Source organism: Poeciliopsis prolifica, unplaced genomic scaffold (genome assembly GCF_027474105.1).
Source record: "Poeciliopsis prolifica strain line A6 unplaced genomic scaffold, Auburn_PproV2 SCAFFOLD116, whole genome shotgun sequence".
Taxonomy (NCBI): domain Eukaryota; kingdom Metazoa; phylum Chordata; class Actinopteri; order Cyprinodontiformes; family Poeciliidae; genus Poeciliopsis; species Poeciliopsis prolifica.
Window position 1 is genome coordinate 456,214 of NW_026562491.1, and position 14,323 is coordinate 470,536.

At 50.5% G+C, this 14,323-nt stretch overlaps 3 protein-coding genes across 3 annotated transcripts; 1 reads left to right on the forward strand and 2 right to left on the reverse strand.

Annotated features, from left to right (window-relative positions):
- Positions 1-1,115: 1,115 nt before the first annotated feature.
- Positions 1,116-5,475, reverse strand: LOC129354711 (sorting nexin-9-like). The gene is given in 16 exon segments (XM_055024194.1): positions 1,116-1,263; positions 1,343-1,434; positions 1,508-1,622; positions 1,822-1,911; positions 2,046-2,122; positions 2,210-2,287; positions 2,396-2,499; positions 2,569-2,672; positions 2,738-2,868; positions 2,940-3,054; positions 3,343-3,468; positions 3,553-3,637; positions 3,756-3,964; positions 4,034-4,108; positions 4,343-4,429; positions 5,178-5,475. Coding segments are annotated over 16 exon segments (1,548 nt in total). The 5' UTR covers positions 5,190-5,475; the 3' UTR covers positions 1,116-1,215.
- Positions 5,476-6,312: 837 nt separating this feature from the next.
- On the reverse strand, positions 6,313-7,391 carry LOC129354695 (CD59 glycoprotein-like; the record flags this gene model as incomplete). The annotated part of the gene is made up of 4 exons (XM_055024182.1): positions 6,313-6,511; positions 7,008-7,080; positions 7,158-7,259; positions 7,331-7,391. Coding segments are annotated over 4 exons (435 nt in total), but the record flags the coding sequence as incomplete, so codon positions are not given.
- A 2,085-nt stretch (positions 7,392-9,476) lies between these two features.
- LOC129354726 (dystrotelin-like) lies at positions 9,477-14,290 on the forward strand. Its single transcript, XM_055024212.1, has 15 exons — positions 9,477-9,783; positions 10,416-10,559; positions 10,728-10,802; positions 11,142-11,499; positions 11,574-11,659; positions 11,742-11,821; positions 11,882-11,953; positions 12,215-12,378; positions 12,463-12,574; positions 12,651-12,784; positions 12,841-12,993; positions 13,047-13,097; positions 13,169-13,310; positions 13,382-13,991; positions 14,129-14,290. The coding sequence occupies exons 2-15, from the start codon at positions 10,541-10,543 to the stop codon at positions 14,215-14,217; spliced, it is 2,145 nt and encodes a 714-aa protein (XP_054880187.1). The 5' UTR covers positions 9,477-9,783; positions 10,416-10,540; the 3' UTR covers positions 14,218-14,290.
- Positions 14,291-14,323: the final 33 nt, after the last annotated feature.

The following is a 14,323-nucleotide window of genomic DNA, read 5'->3' on the forward strand; positions in this document are numbered from 1 at the left end:
GAGACGGCTGCAGAGTGAGGAGTCCGGTGCCTCTCAACTTTAGAGGAAGAACCAAGAACCTCCCACAGAGAGAGAGAGAGAGAGAGAGAGAGGAAGAGAGAGAGAGAGAGAGGAAGAGAGAGAGACAGAGAGAGAGGGAGAGGAAGAGAGAGAGAGAGGAGAAGAGAGAGAGAGGGAGAGACAGAGAGACAGAGAGAGAGAGAGAGAGAGAGAGAGAGATGAGAGAGAGAGGGAGAGACAGAGAGAGAGAGAGACAGAGAGAGAGAGAGAGAGAGAGAGAGAGGGAGAGAGAGACAGAGAGAGAGAGGGAAGAGAGAGAGAGAGAGAGAGAGAGAGAGAGAGAAATACATCTGCAGAAATACTGCAGAAAATGACAGCATAATAATAATAATTGGAAAATAATATTTAACAACAAATATATACTTTTGTAAATGTGTCTTTCTCTGTGTTTCATTTGAAAATATTTTGCATTATTTAGCTGTTATATGCATCAACTCTATTATAATAATAAGACGTGTTTAATGGCTAAAACCAAATAAATATGTCAATAAATACAGCAAGTGAATGTCGCTATGGAAACAAAGACAAGGTGAAAAACTGCTACTAATACACCAAAATATATTATTTCTTAATTCACTTATTTATTCTTTGTTCTGTTTTTGTTTATTTTATTTTTTTCCCATTTCTACTCAAAATATCTCCAATCTGAGAAAAGTTAAATAATAATAAAAATAACCCACTCATGTCATTTCCACTGTTTTATCCTAAATGTATCTATTTTAATTTGTGCTGAATATTTTGTTATTTTATTTTTGTTGTTTGTTCTTTTATCGAATTGATTGTTATTTTGTAGATCACCTCTGTTATGGATTCATTAATTAGTGAATTAATTTACATAAATAAAAGTTCTGGTTTCAGAGTGTCGCCCCCTGCTGGAGGTTTTTGTAACTAAGTTAATTTTTTGTCTATAAATTAGAAAGTGAACTGAGTGGCGAGGTAGAAACTTTATTCATCGTTTCAGACAAATCATCAGTAACAGGAGTGAAAAAGCATTTAAATAAATCACAAATAAACTGCTAGTCGTATTTAAAAGAACAGTGTACATTTTCCTATCACACCCTTCAGTAACAGCATAAAGGCTTTTATTTTGTTATAACGGTTTAAAGGCTTTTAATTGGTTAAGACAGTAATGGGCGATGACATCACCGGGCGTCCTCACAGGGTGGTGAAGTGACTCAGTGCTTCCCTCAGCTTGTCTGCTATCTGTCCAATCAGAGAGCACACAGGCGGTGATGTCACAGGTTAGCTCTCCTGTCCTGACCCCTGACTGACCCCAGCTCACCTGTTGGTAGAAGGCCACCTGCTGCTCCAGGTAGAACTGCAGCACGCGGTTGTAATCATAGATCCTGTTGCTATGGAAATGGTTCATCTCAGCTGCAGGAAACAGGAAGTGACATGTTTGGTTGTGAGCGCGCTCAGTGGGCGGTTCTGATGGCGGTCCGGTTACCCTGCAGGGCGTAGCTCATGCTGCTGACGCGCTGGGTCATCAGCTTCCTGTCGCTGCTGCTGATCCTTCCTGTGGAGACCAGACGCTCCGCCTCCTTCACCTTGTCCACTGCAGCCTGCACACAGGTGAGGCCACGCCCATTAGGCCCCGCCCACTTCCTGGTTCACACACATTTACACCAAATAACCTGGAAACTCCAAAATAAAAGCCTTAATAAATGGGAAGGAGAAACAGAAGACTGTGCTGAACTAATCAGAACCATCAGAACCATCAGAACCAATCAGAACCATCAGAACCAAGGTGTGTAGGAGAACCTTGTGAACGGCGATGACCTCAGGGAAGCATCCCAGCAGACCTTTATATTCACTGTTGGTCTCCAACAGAAAGTGCAGATCCTTCTGAGGCTGAAAACACAACAGGATATTAATAAGTGTTTTACCTGCTTAGTGTGTGTGTGTGTGTGTGTGTGTGTGTGTGTGTGGTGTGTGTGTGTGTGTTGTGTGTGTGTGTGTGTGTGTGTGGTGTGTGTGTGTGTTACCTGCTGGGCGACGATCTGAGCAATCTCCTCATACGTTTTCCCAGCTGCTGTCAAAGCGTTCGTCAGCGTTTCCTCTCCTACAGCACAAACATTTCTCAAACTCAGATGTCCCAGTGTCCCTGAAGGCACCACGGTGTCCCATCTCCACCTGAGCTTGACCTCACCTGGATACTTGCTGGTGTTGAAAACGTTGGACAGGATCCCGAAGGCCCGGCCAATCCGCTCGTACTCTTTAGGCAGAGCTGCAGCACAAAAACCAGAGAAGAAGAAAATCAACCAGTAGGAAATGGCGGAGAACATAAAGCCGATTCCATGTTTGTCCCCTGAACCCGGATTGGACCCAGACTGACGTCCAGTGCAGCGTTTCCAGTGTGTCTGTCCGACGGTCAGCAGCTCTCTGACTCCATCGTCCATGGACTTGGTGAACCGACTGTAGAGCTCACACTTCTGTTCCCTGCACAAAAACACTCCATGAAATGTTACCATGATGACCTGCACCTGTGAGGTGAGACAGGTGACTTACACCTGGGCCACGTCGAGCTCTGCAGCTTCAGGCTGAACCAGGCTGAACATCATCGGACCCACCGTCTCGTCTTTCTCCGCCCTCCTCTTGCCAGACTTCCAGTCCTGAAACAGAAAACCAATCAGCACCTGAAGCCAGATCTCACCTGCAGGGGGCGGAGCCTGACCCACCGCTCGTCCTTGTAGGTGAGGAAGAGCTGGAAGACGTCGCTCTGGGAGACCACCGGGTGGCGACACATCCTGGTCATCCAGGCCTGCAGGCGCTCCATCCTGATCCTGATGAAATCTTCATCAAACCGACCTGAGAGACCCGGCGACACTCAGACAGGCTCCACAGGTAAAACGGAGCAGGTGGCTATGGCGACTCCTCACCTGTCACCTGTTTGTCAGGAAGGGAGGGGATTGGCAGCAAGGATCCAAACTTCTCCAGGAGACGCTCGTACAGCAATCAAAATGCTTAGCGATGATTCACAGTTCTGCTGGTGGTCTGCAGGGGCGCACTGTGGTGAGGACTACTACACAGTACTACACAGTACTACACAGTACTACACAGTACTACATAGTACTACTGTTTACTATACTGTTCACCTCTACAGATGAAGTCTGTGTTGTTTATAGCTGAATTCATCAGAAAGTACCTTCACTACAAACTACTATAGTGCAACACAAAGTACTACATAGTACTACAAGTACTATGTAGTACCATGTCTACATACAGACAGCCTGGAGAACTACATGGTGTGTCAATATACTCGGGCAGAGCAGAGCGCCTCACGTTGGGGGTGATCTGGTACTCTATGAAGCTCTTCAGGCCGTACAGTTTGGACTCTTTCTTCGGGTCGGCGATGACGCAATCCAGAGGCGTCGCCGGGTAGAGCCACACCGGACCCACTTCCCCCATCTGATTGGACAGAAAACAAGAGCCAATCACAGCGCACTGCACAGGCCCGTCCTAACTCAGAGACCAATCACAGGCAGGACTCACATAAACAGGAAGCGTTTCTCTGCTGGTGACAGGAGGGCTGGCCAATAGGAAGACTTCTGGGCTCGGCCCTTTGGAGAACGGGAACCTGAGGACACATTACTGGGTTATACTGGGACCAGGACCAGGTCTGGACTCTGAACCAGCGGCTACTGGTCTGGTTATGGTCCGGTTCTGGTCCCTGACCCGGATGAAGGAGTGATTACTTGTTGAGGGAGATCTTGACGGCGTGTCCGTGTGTGCTCCGCCCTGAAGCCCCCGCTTCCTCCTCCATGTGGCCGTTTCCATGGTAACTGCTAACCGACTGGTCGTCCCAGTCGTCGTCCCATTCGCCGTCGTCGTCGTCGCCCCCTGCTGGAGACTGCTGGTAAGCCCCGCCCCCCGACCAGGAGTCTCCGCCTCCTCCGCCAGCAATCTGCAGGAAGGAAGCGATTCTGATGAAGATGATGATGAGGAGGAGTTAGTGGCCTTCCTCCTGACTCACCTGTAGATACCCCTCTGGTACCAGACCGGTCTGGCCGCCGGCGTTCTGAGCAGCGATCCAGCCTCCGCCCACAGTCTGCACAGCAGAGACCAGTTAGCAATGAGAGAGGACAGGAAGGACAGGGAGGACTGGGAGGACGGGGAGGACTGGGAGGACAGGAAGGACAGGGAGGACGGGGAGGACTGGGAGGACTGGGAGGACAGGAAGGACAGGGAGGACGGGGAGGACTGGGAGGACAGGAAGGACAGGGAGGACGGGGAGGACAGGGAGGACTGGGAGGACGGGGAGGACTGGGAGGACGGGGACTACCTGGTCCACGATGGTCACCGTCTCTCCCTCTCGGACCGACAGCTCGTTGTTTCCGGGTTCCGCTATGAAGTTATACAGAACCACAGCCTGAAACAGAACAGAGACCAGAATCGGGCTCAGACCGGACCGCTGGAAATAAAACTGAATGTCTGTGGTTCTGGTCTGGGTCTGGCTCAGGTTTGGTTCTGATTCTGGTCTGGCTCAGTTCAGTCCTGATTCTGGTCTGGCTCAGTTCGGTTCTGGTCCGGTTCAGGTTTGGTTCTGTTCTGATCCTGGTCTGGTTCAGTTCAGTTCTGGTCTAGTACTGGTTTAGTTTTGTTCTGGTCCAGTTTTGGTCCGGTTCGGTCTGGTTCTGGTCCGGTTCTACAGAGTCCAGCTGTGCGTTTCTTCAGCAAATAAAGCTGCAGCTGCATGATGATTAAACCAACTGGTTCCGGTTCTGAACCTGTTTACATCCTGCCCATTAAATACGGTTGCCATGGTGACCCACTGACACATGCAGGCTCATGCAAGACGGAGGAATGAGTTCTGGTTCCGGTCGGTGGAACCTGGACCGTTACGGAATCGCGTCCCGCTGCTATTTGACTTCCGCCTTCTGCCCACCTGGAAGCCCCGCCCCCTGGCCGCCCTGTCTTTGATCTCCACAGGTGTCACCAGTCGTTCGTTCAGCTGAGCCGCTCGCGCACAGGTGACCCATCCCCGGAACCCACCTGACCTCCACGCGCAGCTCAGATCCAGCTGAGCGTGGTTGTGTTTCCGTCCGAACCTTCTACTGGACTTCCGGTACCGCTCGGTCCGGGTCCAGATTGGGGTCCTGATCCGCGTGAGCGCTTACCTTCACAGCCATGCTGACGTCACTGAAGATGGTTCCGAAGCGCCGCGCGGTTCCGATCACAGTTCCATCCCGTCCGCTCTCCCCGCATCCAGCTGGATGTTGCGCTGCGGAAGCATCCGGGTGTTCCTTTCAAAGTAAAAGCACGACGATAAAGAGATCCGTTTAGGACTCGGTTCTGGTCGCTGGTTCCGGTCCAGTCTCTGTGCTGCGTAGGTGTAACAGCGGCAGCTGCACAGATACGGTACCGTAGGCAGAACCGCTCAGAGCAGAACCTTCATCTTTCAACGGAACAAGGGTTTCCTGAGACAGTCAACTTCCGGTTTGTGACGTCAGACACCCGGAAGACAGGGCTGGATTTACTGGGCGTTCCCAGAGCAGCGTCGGGTTGCAGAGGAGCTGCGTTTACGCTATAAATAAAACTTTATATATGAAAACTTTCCACTGGAAGGCATGAACCGATTATGACACTGTGGAAAATATTTCTGTAAAAATATTTAAATTTCAATAAATATTCCTCTATATGAAAATATAAAACGGCAGAGCTAGGTACGAAGCAAAGTACTTCATTACTGCTTGTTAAATACTTATTTAGTTGTATAAGTAGTTATTTTGTATACTGTAATATAATTTGGAACTGTGACATTTATTAATGATGAATAATCCTCGTAATCTCTGTCTATGGCGGCCATGTTTCTGATTGGATCATGACTGATAATAAGGAAGATGATGAAATGTGTGAATATCTGGTCCAATAAGGTTCTGTTCGGAAACCAGAACTAAAGATAAAAACAGAAGTTCAGCTGCTGGCCTCGGCCTGCAGAGGGCGCTGCAGCTGTTTTCTCTCCAGGAGCAAAAACAACAGAACAAGTTTCCTGTAAGTCTTTTATTGGTTTGAAGCAGTTTTCAGGTCAGTGACGACATCAGTTACAGAACCAGAACCTCCAGAACTTCCTGGAAACAAACATTTCTACATAGTTAGAGTGGAGTTATGCAGATCAATACAGATGTAGTTATTGATTAATGCGATCAGTTCATCCTCCATCAGCTTCCTGTCGACTCATCAGTCTGATCAACTCTGACTCCAGGGGGCGCTGTGGCACCTGCAGGTGGCGCTATATCCTCCTGTTAGCGATGGTTAGATCCACACTGACACGTCGATGAGGCTGTTACACAAGCTGACTGCAGGGGGCCGCGGAGCGCTCAGTGGACACCACCACATGACCAGCACGGAGGCCAGCAGGCCAATCACAGAGCCTGCTGCAGACGAGGAGGCGGAGTTACACAGGTCGGAGTTGCAGCACCTGAAGGTGAAGCTGGAAACCTGGGAGGTCAAAGGTCAGAGGTCAGGGTACCCAGTCAGCAGGAACCTACCAGAGAACCCAACTGGTTTCAGTCCTAGTGTGGTTTCCATGGTAACGGAAAACCTCAACAGGAACCGGAACCAGAGGTTCTCCAGGGTGGTTCTGGAAGTTTGTAGTTACAGGCTGTGACCACAGGAGGGCGACAGAGAGTTCCTGGCAATAATAATCATACAATTTTTTTATAGTTCTCTAATTTTTTTAAAGATATATCGACTTGTTCGTTTTGTCCTTCAATTATTAATCTAATTCATAATAAACTATCCTGAAACATTGTAGTGTAATTACAGGCTGTGACCACCGGAGGGCGCACAAGGTCTCTGGCAATAAAGAAAATCTGGTACCAGTTTGGTTCTCCAGCAGAACCTTTATGTCTGAAAAGCTGCAGGGACCGAGACAGAACCTGGACCAGATTCCAGAACCAAACTGGTCAGAGGGTGAACTGGTTGGTGTCTGGACGTGGACCTGGTACCTGGGGAACATCTGGGCCAGGCGGCTCCGCTCACACTCCGTGTACTTCAGACACTTCCTGTAGGTCATCCCACCTGCAGAGCAGCAGACAGCCAGGTGAGAGATCCGGAGCGACACCTGAGGTCCAGAGGGCCCGGTGGACGGTACGCACCTCTCTCGATGAGCGTGAGGCAGGCGTCGTCGTAGCTGCAGTCTCGCTGCTTGGTGCAGCTGGCGGTGTAGTCCTTACAGCTGTAGCAGCGGATGGCGGACCCTGAAACACAGCAGCAGGTCACCTGGGGTCCAGTTCTCCATGAGGGGTCATTCACAGGTCATGAGTTTCACCTGAAAACTTCCTGAACTCTTTTGAAATTCCCAGAAAGTTTTGAAACGTGGCTAAATACAAAGCGGATCATCCCACCGGACTCAGCTGGCTTCATTTGGGCCGACACGGCCGGGTTCTGCATTACTCAAGATTCTCACATATCACTGCAACCCTCAGCTCTCCCAGAGAGCAGGACGGGTTTAGATCCGTCCACATGCAGAGTTCTCAGCCAGTCCAGTTGTTCTTGGCTCGTGTTCTGCTGCTGTCTGATTCCCAGAATCGTCCAACTGGACCTTCCAGGATGTTGAGCAACAGTTATTTCCACATCCAGCAAATTTGAGTTTCTCTCTGACTTTCAAACTGACTCAGAACATTTGTAAACATGAACTATTGATATCATTTTATTCCTCTGCAGTTCCTGAAACGGTTCTAAAAGGTTCTGAATGTTTCTGTGGTTCAACTTAAAGGATGCTCCAGGGAGTTGGAAAAACGACCCAGAAATCTCCTGGGAGGTTCTGATGGTTCCTATCAGCTTTAACATGAACCAGTCAGGAGAACAGAACCTGTTCCCCAACAGATCTGAACAGAACCACGGTCAGAACCAGGACTCAGACTCTGAGGTGCTGCCCCCTATTGGTCAGACCATGTCGAGCAGATGATTCAAACACATCAGAACTTCAGACCCACAAACATCTCAGCAGGTTCTGCTGAGGCGTCAGAACCCGATCAGCCAGGAGAACCAGACGTACCGAGTCCGACCAGAGGAGCAGACCAGCAGGCAGATCACTAGGGAGCACTTCATCTTCACCTCGGCGCAGCTCAGTCTCTCCTACAGACAGAACCAGAACCAGAGAGAACCCGGGCTCAGACAGAACCAGAACCAGGGTTCAGGTCAGTGTGAGCAGAACCTCAGGGTACTCACCCAGCAGGAAGCAGCAGGACGGTTCTGGTGAGGATGAGGAGCAGAAACTGAGCCTCTGACGGATGACTGAACCTCACAAGCCCCGCCCACTGGGAGGAGTCAGCGTCGCATCGTTCATAAGCCCCGCCCAGTGGGCGGGACTTGTGTTCAACCGTTCATAAGCCCCGCCCAGTTCATTCTGTCCCTGACTGGGGGACATGAAGACTGAGAGTCAGGAAAACACTGACCCACTGGTAGAGAGGTTCTGAGTCAACAGAACCATCCAGAACCCAAAGCCCGTTTGGTCCCAGGTGACACCAGATTCAAAATGAGATCAGATTCCTCCAGTTGCACCTGAGAACCACGAAATGTTCTGTTAAACGGGCCGGCTGCATCAGAACCAAACCCAACGCTCCTTAAACGGGCCGGCTCCAGTGAATGGAGGCCTTTGTCGTTTGTTTTGTTAGCAGATGCTAGCAAGTCTCTGATTGGCTGAGAGCTCCACCAGGATGACAGCATGTCAGCCTTATTGTAAAGATGTTTTTGTGTAATATTTATCCGGAAGTGGCGACTTTCCTTCCTTCTTATGATTTGGGTTTAGTTTCTTTAGCAGCCTTTAGTTAGCATGTCTGACACGAGGTCAAAGGTCACCAGGCCAGGCCTTGACCTCCACCCCTGTCTGCAGGGTGGAGGTCACAGGTTCACCTCCACATCCTGTTTAGTTTTATTACATTTACGTATTTTTATGATTGATTTGTGTATTTTTTGCTTTTATTTAAACTCTAATTGTTCTGATATTATTATGACTTATTTAGTTGTAATAAGATTTTATTACATTTTTACACATTTCCTGTATTTTATTTTGATATTTTATCTTTTCCTTTTATGATTGTGTATATTTTTATTTTGGTTATTATTTAACCTTTTATTATTTTATTTGCATTTCTTTTGTATATATTTTGTCTATTGTTTATTTTATGTTTTACGTTGTTTCATTTTTCAATATGTTATGTACTAAGTTTATATTTTTTCTTATTTTGTTTCATTATTTATACTTACATTTTATTATTTTTCTGTTTTTTTAGTGTTTCTCTCCAGTCGTTCTTCCAGCTCTGAGCTTCTTTCTGTTGATGTTTAACAGCCAGACCCCAGCAGCCCGGGGTCACGGGTCATCCTCAGGACAGGCCGTGCCTCTGTGACGGCGCCGTGGAGAGACCGGACCGCGGCTCCGCCTGCGGCCGTTTAGCTCAGTCCAGATGCCGGACAGCTGTGGTGTCGGCCGCTGCGGCCGCCCGGCGCCCAACAAGGCGCTCAGTGTGAGCGGAGAACAACGGCGGCCGTGTTCCCGGCCCGGCCACAGAGGACGCTTGTTCCCCTTCATCAAACATTTATTCAGAACCTCGTCCAGATCCGCTCCACGATATGATGCCGCTGCTCCCACCGGTCCTCCAGAACCGACCCACAGCCAGCACCGGAGGTCAGGGACCGGCTGGAGGCGGAGCCTTCTGACCGTGGAGGTCAGCGACCCCTGAGGGTTTCCACCAGGAAAACACGGCAAAAACACTCAAAAAGGTTCTAGTTCCACTGGCAGATTATTTCATTTAAAAATCTTTTTTTCCCATTTTTCAAGTTAAGTAATAAACAAACTCGTATATCTTGTTCAGACTTTGGAAAACATTTCTGAAAGTGAACATTTTTAGGATTCAGCTCAAAATTTGTGAGTCTTTTGGTGGAAATGGTGGCGCCCCCTGGTGGTCAGAGTCAAACTGAAGCTCTGACTGAATTTACCTGTCTGACCTCAGGAGTCTCCAGATCCCTGCTTCTGATTGGTCGGCACTGCTGGCTGCTGATTGGCTGTCAGGCAGCAGGTGGGAAACAGCAGTCATGTAATGTGACGCCTTCGTTCATCATTGATGAGCAGCAGCTCCTGATGAAGGAAGGTCCAGTTCTGGTTCTGGTTCAGGTCTGGTCCAGTTCTGGTTTAGGTCTGGTTCAGCTCTGGTCAGTTCTGGTTCAGCTCTGCTCTGGTTCAGTTCTGTTCAGCTCTGGTCCAGTTCTGGTCCAGTTCTGGTTCAGGTCCAGTTCTGGTTCAGGTCTGGTTCAGTTCTGTTCCGGTTCTGGTTCAGGTCCAGTTCTGGTTCTGGTTTCTTGGGATCCGGCCAGAATACTCTTGCCTAATCAGCCTCTCTTGTTCCGTCTCTCAGAAGAAAACGGATCAAACTCCTGTTCTGGTAAGTGGATCAGAACCGACCCAGCAGGTTCTGGTTCTACGGAGTGAGTCCTGGAGTTTGACTCTCTGCGGAGGATCTAAGGAATCCACCGGATCTCCATGGACCCGAGCCGCACAGGTGAGATCTGTTGTTCTGAACCAGGAAGGTCCAGACAGGGGTTCTGGTTCTGGTCTGAACCCTGACTCTTGTCTGCCAGCTGAACCTGGACCTGCTGATGTCATCGATCCAGTAAGTCAGTTTCAATATGAACAGTTCTTTTGTTGTTTTTTGTTGTTCTTTGAACAGAACCTGTGACTGAGGCCCGTCTGTCAGTCTACAGAACCACCATGAAGGTCCGGTCTCTGCAGAGGTTCTGCCACAGTAAGATCACTGGTTCCTTCCCAGTTCAGATCTGCACCAGTCAGATCTCACTGACTGACTGCGTTCATTTATGCTGAAAGGACTGTGTTCAGGTCATGAATGAACTTGCTCATTCTAACCAGAACTGGTTCACTTTGCTGATATGGTTCAATGAATCAGTTCATAAATGACTCTGTTCATCATTGAACATGTTCAGTTCACCTTCAATGAACTGAGTGAATCAGTTCATACAACATGAACTGATTCAAGTTAATGAATCACTGAAGGAATCGGTTCAGTTTCATAAATCAGTTCATATTAATGAATCAGTTGACCTTGTGACCTGTCTTTCTGTTCCAGTGGACGCCGTCTTCATTCAGCACATTGCAGCATCCTTCCAGCTGGTGGGTGGGGCTAACCCAGCAGGCTCCCAGCTGGTGGGTGGGGCTAACCCAGCAGGCTCCCACCTGGTGGGCGGGGCTAACCCAGCAGGCTCCCACCTGGTGGGCGGGGCTAACCCAGCAGGCTCCCAGCTGGTGGGTGGGGCTAACCCAGCAGGCTCCCAGCTGGTGGGCGGGGCTAATCCCAGGCGGGACGCCATGTTGAACAGGGAAAGCGTGGCCATGGTTCTCAACAGGATGTTTAATTGCGCGTCCCAGGAAGTGACTGCGGCGGCCTCAGAGGAGACTGGCAGTCTACTGTTCAGGCTGCTTGACCGGTCCGTTGGATCAGCACTAGGTCCGGTTCTGGTTTCTAGACGACTGGGCTGATTGTGGACCTGCTGTGTTTCAGAGAGGGGACCGGTCAGGTGTCGGCCCGGTCTCTGCAGACCGTTCTGGTCGCTCTGTCTGCGGACAGCGTGCTGGCCAAGTACAGGAGTGAGTAACTACCAGAATCCTGATATGAACCAGAAGCATCCAGAACCAAATGGACCCAGAAGGTTCTGGCTCTGTCCTGCAGGTCTGGTTCGTTTGTCAGGAGACTGCTCTGGATCTGTCACCAGGACTGCACTCAGCTCTCTGCTGCAGGACCTCAGCAAGGTAGGACTGCATTTCCCATCATGCCCCAGTGCTCCAGCTCTCTGACCGCTCAGTGTTCAGGTTCCTGCGGCGGTCCAGGAGCAGGAAGTGTTCGGCAGTGTGGAGGCAGCAGTCACTTCCTGTTTTAACCAGGTGAGGACCCACAAACGCTTTGCTGCAGGTGAACCTGACCTCACCTGACCCAACCTGACCTCACCTGACCCAACCTGACCCAACCTGACCTCACCTGACCTCACCTGACCCAACCTGACCTCACCTGACCCAACCTGACCTCACCTGACCCAACCTGACCTCACACCTGACCCAACCTGACCTCTGACCCAACCTGACTTCACCTGACCAACCTGACCTCACCTGACCCAACCTGACCTCACCTGACCAACCTGTCTGCAGGACGGGGCTCCAGCTGTGAGCCAATCACATCTCCTCTCGTGGCTGAAGAGCGAGCCCCGGCTGTGCTATGGTTTACCGACTCTCTACGGACTGTCGGCCAGTCAGAAGGTGAGCCACGCCGTCCGCTGCCACACCTGTAAAGCCTTCCCCATCGCCGGGCTCAGGTGAGTCTGATCGGCTGGACCAGGTGAGGACTGAGAGTCGCTCAGGTGAGACAGAGTCCAGACCCGCTTCACATCTGTGCTCAGGTATCGCTGCAGGAAGTGTGTGAACGTCCAGGTGTGTCAGGAATGCTTCCTGAACGGCCGGCAGACCAGGAAGCATAAAACACACCACCCAGTGGTCGAGTTCTGCACTCAGGTGAGGTCAGTCAGGTGAGGTCAGACAGGTAAAGTTAAAGCGCTTGACCTTTGTTTGTGTGTTTGTGTGTAATCAGCCCACCTGGAAAGAGTCTCTGTCCTCCTTGGTGCATAATGCTCGTCACACCCTGTTGCCACGGCGACATACTCACAGAGCAGCTGATAGGACGAGCGTCCTGACATGGGCGGAGCCAACACAGACCCAGAACAGGTGAGTGATCTGCAGGTAAACCTCTGTGGTCCAGTACTGAAACGTTCTGCCCGCAGAGCTCCGCCCACCTCTGATGCTGCAACGCCACCGGCCGCCTCGGCGCGCTCTTCGTCCTGTGATGAAGAGGAGGCCCGGGACGCCGCGGTGCAGGCGTCTCCTCCTCTGTCCTCGTCCAAGTCTCTGCAGACGGATGAGGCTCCGCCCCCCAGCAGGTGAGGCAGCTCCAGCTGAGCGAAAGGCAGCGTAATGACGCGTCCATCCTGCAGGGGGCGGCGCTGCTGACTGAGGTCAGGAACCTGCAGAGAGACAAGTGGTGAGGCTGGAACCAGCACCATCCCAGTATGGTCTGTACCTGGGTCTAACTGCTTTGAACTGGTCCCACAGGTTGCTGGAGCAACAGCTGGGGGCGTGGCGCCTCACCGTCCAATCAGAGCAGGGCATCCTGGAGGACCGCTGCTCTGAGATGGAGGTCACCATGGCAACGATGAGGCAGCACAACGAAAAGCTGCAGGAGATGCTCAACCAGGTAGCTGTGACTGGCATTGAGGACAGGTGCATCATGGGAGCTGTAGTTTATGTTTGGTTCTTCTGCGTCAGGCTCTGAGAAAGATGGAGGCTCAACAACACGCCAACAACACGCATCACACTGAGGGAGGAGCCGCAACGCCGACCTCTGACCCTCCAACCGATGAGGAGGAAGAGGAGGAGCTGATGAAGGATGGGGACGAATGGGGCATGAATGAGCCTCAAACTCCATCTCCCACAATTCCACACAAACCCAGTCTGTCACATGATGAACAGGAGGAGGAAATGCCAGAGGAACGTCAGCCAATAGGACGACAGGAATCATTAAAAGACTCTCAGCCAATAGGACGACAGGACTCATTAAAAGACTGTCAGCCAATAGGACGACAGGAATCATTAAAAGACTGTCAGCCAATAGGACGACAGGAATCATTAAAAGACTGTCAGCCAATAGGACGACAGGAATCATTAAAAGACTGTCAGCCAATAGGACGACAGGAATCATTAAAAGACTGTCAGCCAATAGAACGACAGGGAGACCTTGAGGAGGCGGGCCTACAAGCAAACATTACCTGTCTGTCCGATGAAGAGGATCCTGGGACTTGTAGTCCTGAAGTCTTGCTGCAGCAGATTGTGGACAGACTGAAGACAGAGATGGACGGGGTGAGAGACAGAAACACAGGTGAGACACAAATGGAGAGATAAATCCTGCAGGTGAGTCACAGGTGAGACAGACTGCCACAGGAGGAGCACCTGTCTCACCTGCCAGGTGTTACCTGTCCTCAACAGAGTGAACAGCTTCGGTTTGTGTGCTTCCAGGTGAGAGCGTGAGGGTGGAGCTAGCGGCGGCAGCGGAGCAGGTGGGGGACGCAGTGTCCAGCCTGGTGGACGCTGTGAGGACAAACTGAGCAGGCGTGGCTCTTAGAAAACGTTTTATTCAGGACCAATATTTAAACACGCAGGTAGAAAAGGTAAAAACATGGCCACCTGTTAAACTGGTGAGAAAGTACAGAC

Bases quoted from the DNA above. Each gene is read 5' to 3' on its own strand.
- LOC129354726 (XM_055024212.1), top strand. The intron at 11,954-12,214 runs GTGAGGACCCAC...ACCTGTCTGCAG, and splicing joins TCACTTCCTGTTTTAACCAG to GACGGGGCTCCAGCTGTGAG. The intron at 12,575-12,650 runs GTGAGGTCAGTC...GTGTGTAATCAG, and splicing joins TGGTCGAGTTCTGCACTCAG to CCCACCTGGAAAGAGTCTCT.